Here is a 7,915-nt window from a genome sequence, read left to right as displayed (position 1 = left end):
TAAACCCTAAAACCATATCAACTAGCTTCTATTAATTAATTTGTTTCTTATCCAACAAAACACGAAATTTTATTAGGATACTAATGATATGCTAGTCGATAACTAAAGAGTAGGAAAGAAGGACGTGATTATAAATAGAGGGAGATGGAGAGAATAAAACTTAAGAAAATTGTGTTTCTTAACCAACAAATAATAAAATAATTAAAATAAAATTGGGCGGCCAGTTGTTTTGGGGAGTTAACCGGTAATTTATAGAAGGAAATATTTTGATGTGGGACACGTTGGCAGTATTGGAAGAAAGGAGTGGTAGGAAAATATGGACGGTTAGAGAAAAAGTTGGGGTGTTTGAATGGGTGGAAAAATGAGTTGAAGGGGTATATAAAGGAAGGATTATGGAAGCGTTAGGCAGCAGGAAGAAGACAATAACCCATCTCCTTACGATTTAGGGATACAAAGGCAAGTCCGTCGAGAAGAAGCGGTTAAAGTAGAGATGGGTAGGGTGATCTTTAGCGCGCTGCTGCAGCTTCTATGCCTCTCCAGTGTAGCAGTGTGGACGGTCCGGGGTGAAGACCCTTATTTCTTCTTCGTTTGGAACGTCTCCTACGGCACCATCTCTCCCTTGGGCGTTCCCCAGCAAGCCATTCTCATCAATGGCCAATTCCCCGGACCTAATATCAACTCCACCTCCAACAATAACGTTATCGTTAACGTCTTCAACAACCTGGACGAGCCCTTCCTTCTTCATTGGAACGGTATTCAACACAGAAAGAACTCGTGGCAAGATGGACAACTTGGAACCAATTGCCCAATCCCCCCCGGGACCAACTACACTTACCGTTTCCAAGTTAAGGACCAAATTGGAAGTTTCTTCTACTACCCATCAATTGGCCTGCACAGGGCAGCAGGAGCATTCGGCGGCCTCCGTATTAACAGTCGCTTACTCATTCCTGTCCCTTACGCTGACCCTGAAGATGACTACACTGTCCTTATTGGTGACTGGTATACCAAGAGCCACACCACTCTTAGGAAGATCTTGGATAGCGGTGGCCGCTCCATTGCTAGGCCCAACGGTGTCCTCATCAATGGCAAGATTGCGAAGGGGGACGGAACCGATGAGCCACTGTTCACCATGAAGCCTGGAAAGACCTACAAGTATCGAATTTGCAACGTGGGACTCAAGGCATCTCTCAACCTTAGATTCCAAGGCCACAGCATGAAATTAGTGGAGATGGAAGGTTCTCATACCGTTCAAAACGAGTACCAATCACTGGACGTCCACGTGGGGCAATGCTTTTCGGTGCTAGTCACGGCCGACCAAGAGCCCAAGGACTATTACCTAGTTGCATCCACTAGGTTCATTAAGAATGTTCTGGTTGGTAAGGGCATTATTCGATACACCAATGGCAAGGGTCCCGCCTCTCCTGAAATTCCAGAGGCTCCCACTGGTTGGATTTGGTCTCTCAATCAGTTTCGTTCCTTCCGCTGGAACCTTACTGCTAGTGCTGCAAGGCCTAACCCCCAAGGCTCCTACAGGTATGGTTCCATCAACATTACGCGTACCATCAAGCTATTCAATTCAGTTAGTAAGGTGGATGGTAAGTTGCGTTATGCCATTAACGGCGTCTCTCACATTGATCCTGAAACTCCATTGAAACATGCGGAGTACTTTGGAGTTGGTGATAAGGTCTTCAAATACAATATCATTTCGGATGAGGGACCACCTGAAGGCTCGACCTCAATCACTCTTGCTCCCAATGTTGTCAATGTAACCTTCCGAAACTTCGTAGAGATCATTTTTGAGAATCGTGAGAAGAGTATACAATCATGGCATTTGGATGGCTACTCTTTCTTTGCGGTTGCGTAAGTGGTCGCTTCAAATGTTTAATACAAATTTCGTAATCTCGGCTTCAACATGCCTAATAAATTCTTTATTCAATATTTTACAGCATCGAGCCTGGGAGATGGTCTCCAGAGAAACGATCCAACTACAATCTTCTAGATGCAGTGAGCAGACATACAATTCAAGTGTACCCTAATTCATGGGCAGCCATTTTCCTTACATTCGATAATGCTGGAATGTGGAATTTGAGGTCTGAGTTGATAGAAGACCGTTACTTAGGACAGCAACTTTACATCAGTGTTCTTTCACCAGCTCTCTCCCTTAGAGATGAGTACAACATCCCAGATAACGTTTTGCTTTGTGGTTTGGTGAAGGGCATGCCATTGCCCAAGCCATATTCTATTTGAGACTGTTCATCTACCCAGCAGGACCTGCACACCACCGATTAGTTTGGAGAAGCCTNTTTTTTTTTTTTTTTTTTTTTTTGAAATAAAACACATTCATTTTGCATCAATTAGGGCTTCCATATTTGGAAACATGCTTGATTCAATTGTAAACATCTTGAAATCCCAAAATTTTGTTGGGATCTTCTTCATTCTTCAACTGTTAATTGATGAGCTAAATTAAATTTATGTTAAACACATTTTCCTAACAATTTATTAATCTACTGGAGCCTTAGATCTCGAGAGGTGTGGCTCAAGGGGTGTGATAAGAATACTAAATGCTTCAACTCAAAAGCTTCTCAAGCTTACTGGACTTCTCAATGTANAAAAAAAAAAAAAAAAAAAAAAAAAAAAAAAAAAAAAAACTAATTTTATTTTTCTCAGTATTTTATCAATTTCATGTTGTATATGTTTTATAATTTATTGAATATATGAGAAATATATGAGAATTAAACACTTTTTAGGGTTAGAATTGATCTATTTAAGTTTTGGTACAATTTGAAGAACGGACTAAAATTGATACAATTTAATATGCAAATTTGGTTATTACTATTTACCGTTAAGGTGGGTTTTTTAACCTTTCATAAATTACTAACCAAAAAAATTATATATTTATTAACAAATATATTTTTAAAATTTTAAATAAAAATAAGAGATAATATAAATATTTTAATATTTTTTTCTTCATTTCTCTCTTCTTCTCCCTCTTGCTTTTTCTTTCTCCCTAGTTTTTGTATCTGAGGCGAAGGGGAGGACCTCCTCCCCCATTCCAGATCTGAACGGGGAGAGAAGCACCTCTTATATATATATATAAGTTAAACGTGATCTTTCTAATGGTAAAAATAAAACAAAGAGGAGAAGAAAAAGAAAAAAGAAAGAAAAAAGAAAAGTGGTGTATAGTAATAGAGGAAGGAGGGAGAAGATATTAAAATAGTTTTTAAAAATGTAAACTTGTATAGGCTAAAATGTTGAATTTGAATGTTATTAGACTAAAGGTTTAATTTTTCCAAAATACTATTACTCAATTAAAATTAGTTTGGATCTTATATTAATTAAACTTATGAATTAAAATTTTGGTATGGCATGAAAATGTTATCAATTTTTCAATAAAAATAAACAATATTGTATTTATTTTATACAATTAATTCTAACTCTTTATATAACTACCCACCTCAAACCATGATTTGGGCATATTACTTTGAACATGAACATTAACTTAGATTACATGCTTATTAATGGCATTAGAACTTGTGTTCTACAAACTAATCATCTAACCAATATATTGGGCTTAAAGAAAAAAAAAACAAAACAAAAATAATGAGGTTTCTAAAATAAGATTCGGCCACGTGTCTCCTGAGTCCACTTGTTTCGGAGAGTGAACCACTGATTTATGGAAGGAAACAATTTGTGCGGAGAGGGATTGTTGGGAAGGAGAGGTGGGGAAATATGGATGGCAAGAAAAAGGGGGAAGTTAGAGGAAAACGTGGACGAGAGATCGAGTTTTGAAAGTATATAAACGAAGGAGCGGAAGGGTTAGACATCAAGGAAGGGTTAGACATCAAGGAAGGGAACAACAACCCATCTTGGGATACATAGCAAGCCTGCTCGACAATAAGAGTGGTGATTGGACAATAATATAAGGAAGGGGGGAGGTCGAGATGGCTGGGTTGATGTTTAACGTGCTGCTGCAGCTGCTATGCCTGTCGGGTGCAGCAATGTGGACGGTCCGTGGTGAAGACCCTTATTTCTTCTTCACATGGAACATCACCTATGGCACCATCTCTCCCTTGGGGGTCCCCCAAAAAGGCATTCTCATCAATGGCCAATTCCCCGGGCCTAATATCAACTCCACATCCAACAATAACATTGTCGTTAACGTCTTCAACAACCTGGACGAGCCCTTCCTTCTTCATTGGAGCGGTATTCAACACAGGAAGAACTCGTGGCAAGATGGAGTGCTTGGAACCAATTGCCCAATCCCACCTGGTACCAACTTCACCTACCATTTCCAAGTTAAGGATCAAATTGGGAGCTTCTTCTACTACCCATCAACTGCCATCCACAGGGCTGCGGGAGCCTTCGGTGGGCTTCGTGTTAATAGTCGCTTACTCATTCCTGTCCCTTATGCTGACCCTGAAGATGACTACACTGTCCTTGTTGGTGACTGGTACACCAAGACCCACACCGCTCTTAAGCAGACCTTGGATAGTGGCCTCTCCATCGCTAGACCCGCCGGTGTCCTCATCAACGGCAAGACTGCCAAGGGCGACGGAACCGACGAGCCACTCTTCACCATGAAGCCTGGAAAGNTAGCGTTCTTTCACCAGCTCGATCCCTGAGAGATGAGTACAACATTCCAGACAACACTCTACTTTGTGGTTCGGTGGAGGGCATGCCATTACCCAAGCCATATACCATGTGACTCTATCCATCCACAACCTTCCTCACTCCAAATGTGAAGTATTAGACACAAAAGTAATTTGGAGAGCTTGATTTTTCATGTATGANGCAATGTGGGACTGAAAACATCACTCAACTTCAGACTCCAAGGCCACAGCATGAAGTTGGTAGAGATGGAGGGGTCTCATACCGTTCAAAACGATTACCAGTCCCTTGACATCCATGTGGGACAATGCTTTTCGGTGCTAGTCACAGCCAACCAGGAGGCCAAGGATTATTTCATGGTTGCATCCACTAGGTTCACTAAGAACGTTCTTGTTGGTAAAGGCATTGTTCGATACACCAATGGCAAGGCTCCCGCCTCTCCTGACATCCCTGAAGCACCCGTAGGTTGGGCTTGGTCTCTCAATCAATTTCGTACTTTTCGTTGGAACCTCACTGCTAGTGCTGCAAGACCTAATCCCCAAGGCTCCTACCACTATGGTTCCATCAACATTACTCGCACCATCAAGCTCGTCAATTCAGCTACTCAGGTGGATGGCAAGTTGCGATATGCCATCAATGGTGTGTCTCATGTTGATCCTGAAACTCCATTGAAGCTTGCAGAGTACTTTGGTATCGCTGACAAGGTGTTCAAGTATGATACCATTTCTGATGAGGGACTACCAAAAGACGCAACCACCGTGACTACTGTTGCTCCTAATGTTGTTAATGCAACTTTCCGCAACTTTATAGAGATTATTTTTGAAAACCACGAGAAGAGCATACAATCATGGAATTTGGATGGTCACTCCTTCTTCGCTGTTGCGTAAGTATCTATAATATAACGAATTTTCAATTTTGACATCACTAATTCTTATGCAATGTTTGCAGCATTGAGCCTGGGAGATGGTCTCCACAAAAAAGATCCAACTACAATCTTCTGGACGCAGTGAGCAGGCATACAATTCAAGTCTTTCCTAAATCGTGGGCAGCCATTCTTCTTACATTAGACAATGCTGGGATGTGGAACTTGAGGTCGGAGTTGACAGAAAATCGTTATTTGGGACAACAGCTCTACCTTAGCGTTCTTTCACCAGCTCGATCCCTGAGAGATGAGTACAACATTCCAGACAACACTCTACTTTGTGGTTCGGTGGAGGGCATGCCATTACCCAAGCCATATACCATGTGACTCTATCCATCCACAACCTTCCTCACTCCAAATGTGAAAAGTATTAGACACACATAAGTAATTTGGAGAGCTTGATTTTTCATGTATGATTGTTTGGGAGTATAAAATAAAAGAACCATCTTATAATTAATTACTTTGTCCTTTTTCTCGATTTTGAGATAAAATACTTCTCTAACGTTTCTAAGGGAACTCTCCTTAATTCTAAACAATTACAATTCTGCATTCAATTTGAATTAATAGAGTTTTAGTCGATAAGGAAGCCTCTTTCTCAAGTCAATTACATGCAAAAACGAAGCCTCTTTCTCAAGTCGGATGGGGAAAATGATGGGCTCTATACTAATCTTAAACGAGTATTCATTGGGGAAAATGATGCAAACCCAGTACTCCGTCTTTGACATCACTACTCTCCTTAAGTTGACCTCAAAGCCACTAGAACTTTGATTTTGAATCATTTCTCTGATGCCCCATGAACTTTTTCTTTTAAAAAACCAACCACATCATCAAACAAAACATATAAACTAAGTTGATAGGTCACAGTAAAGAGGCAAAAACAATACAAAGAAAACCATGAAGAGAAAGTAAAACGACATCAATTGTTACAAAATTCTGTAAATTAAGAATATGCAGTAGAAGTATAATATTGAATAAAAGCATTCATAAACCAAGTAACTAAGATTGTTCAAATGGGTTATGAGCTGCAATTCATCCTTGTATATAGATGAAATTTAATAAAAACAGTGATGGATCAACAAAACACTAGAGAATGTAGGACATTCAAAAAAAATATTGAAAAACTTCAGACTCAAGGCTGCACTTCTTTTCCAAAAGATTCAACAACTAAGCATTCTACATAATATTTAGTACTGGCGACAGGATGTGAGATCATGCGTAAAGATCAAAGCCTTATCACCAGCCAAGTTTGTTCCATCATTCTATAAATCGCAGACAAAAGAATTAATAAAGTCATTCCAGTCTCTCATTTACCATGTCCTCCCACTGATATTTATTTTTAACCAGAAATTAAAAATAGAAAAAATAAAAAAATAAATAATCATTTAATAAAGGAAAAAATGACTGATGCTCTAAAGATACAAACTCCACTAGAGAGAAAAGGCAAAGATTTTAAAAGAAACAGCTGAGGCAAACCAGTACATTGACCCACTTCCTATCATCCAGTGAAATATACAAACACAATAATATTTGGCCAGGAAGAGTAAAAATAATTCTATAAGCCTAAGGAAGCTAACAGGTTTGATTGTCTGAGATAAGGAAACTCACATCAGCTACTTGGAAATGTCTGGACAGCTTTGATCGAGATACATCTGGCCCAGAAGTAGAACTATTATCACCATTACCGAAATGGGAGATCTGCAGACAAAACAGCAAGAATTGATGCTATAATCGGTCGATTACTGCTGATAAAAAACAATAAAAGATGCAAAAAGAGGAAGTCAATTTACATCCTCTTGGTTATCTTTCGGAGGCTATCACCTTAGCCTACCAAGATCGAAAGACAAAATTAGCAAAAAACAGTCGAGACTTGCCAAAGAAGGAATACTTGGAAGCAACAGCAAGGTCAAAGGAGAAATACAATCGATGCCGCAAACAATCTTGCACAAGGAACTTCCTTGTGCAACAAACCAAAAAGGACAAAATCCCAATCAATAACACCATCCAATATAGATTTGGAAGGTGGTAGTTCAAAGAAAAAAATCTAATTCTTATAACCGACCTACTCTTGACAAGTGTTTTTGGTGTAAACAGCAGTAACAACTTTTTAAGGAATGTGCCCAATGAAGGACTGCCAATTTAAGAATTGGAGGATGAAGGCAATGAGGAACACTTGAACAACTCAGATAATGTTAGCTAGCGTGTCCATGTCCAACACTTGTTGAACACGTATCCAACATTTGTTACTACAATAGATGTGTTAAGACACTAGAACAAAGTCAAAATAGGTCCACCATTTGTTAGACATGCATCAAACACTTGTTAAGTATACTATAGACAAATATAATATAAAAAAAAAAAAAAAAAAAAAAAAAAAAAAAAAAAAAA

The 7,915-nt window shown here is 39.2% G+C and overlaps 2 protein-coding genes and 1 pseudogene across 8 annotated transcripts in view; 2 read left to right on the top strand and 1 right to left on the bottom strand.

Moving 5' to 3' along the window:
* Nucleotides 1–423: 423 nt before the first annotated feature.
* LOC111777633 (L-ascorbate oxidase homolog) lies at nt 424–2,429 on the top strand. Its single transcript, XM_023657319.1, has 2 exons — nt 424–1,860; nt 1,947–2,429. Exons 1-2 carry the CDS (start codon nt 491–493, stop codon nt 2,245–2,247), a joined length of 1,671 nt encoding a protein of 556 aa, XP_023513087.1. The 5' UTR covers nt 424–490; the 3' UTR covers nt 2,248–2,429.
* Nucleotides 2,430–3,549: 1,120 nt separating this feature from the next.
* On the top strand, nt 3,550–5,984 carry LOC111777627 (annotated as a pseudogene).
* A 464-nt stretch (nt 5,985–6,448) lies between these two features.
* Nucleotides 6,449–7,915, bottom strand: part of LOC111777262 — a 3,782-nt gene continuing 2,315 nt past the window's right edge. For 3 of the 7 annotated variants that reach the window (XR_002812377.1, XR_002812375.1, XR_002812376.1), the window contains exons 2-3: nt 7,318–7,354; nt 6,832–7,225 (exon numbers count right to left, since the gene is read on the bottom strand). Coding sequence is in view for 4 of the 7 variants with exons in the window: in XM_023656788.1 (XP_023512556.1) it covers nt 6,715–6,789; nt 7,136–7,225 (165 nt within the window). In the remaining 3 variants the exon portion in view is untranslated. Of the gene's footprint in view, nt 6,790–6,831; nt 7,226–7,317; nt 7,355–7,915 lie in introns of those variants that run through there. The other 4 variants (XM_023656788.1, XM_023656789.1, XM_023656786.1 and 1 more) reach the window with 3 other exon arrangements.

Source organism: Cucurbita pepo, chromosome LG16 (assembly GCF_002806865.2).
Source record: "Cucurbita pepo subsp. pepo cultivar mu-cu-16 chromosome LG16, ASM280686v2, whole genome shotgun sequence".
In the NCBI taxonomy this organism is placed as follows: Eukaryota; Viridiplantae; Streptophyta; class Magnoliopsida; order Cucurbitales; family Cucurbitaceae; genus Cucurbita; species Cucurbita pepo.
Note: the sequence above shows the minus strand (reverse complement) of the source record. Positions and strands in the feature narration are given on the sequence as shown.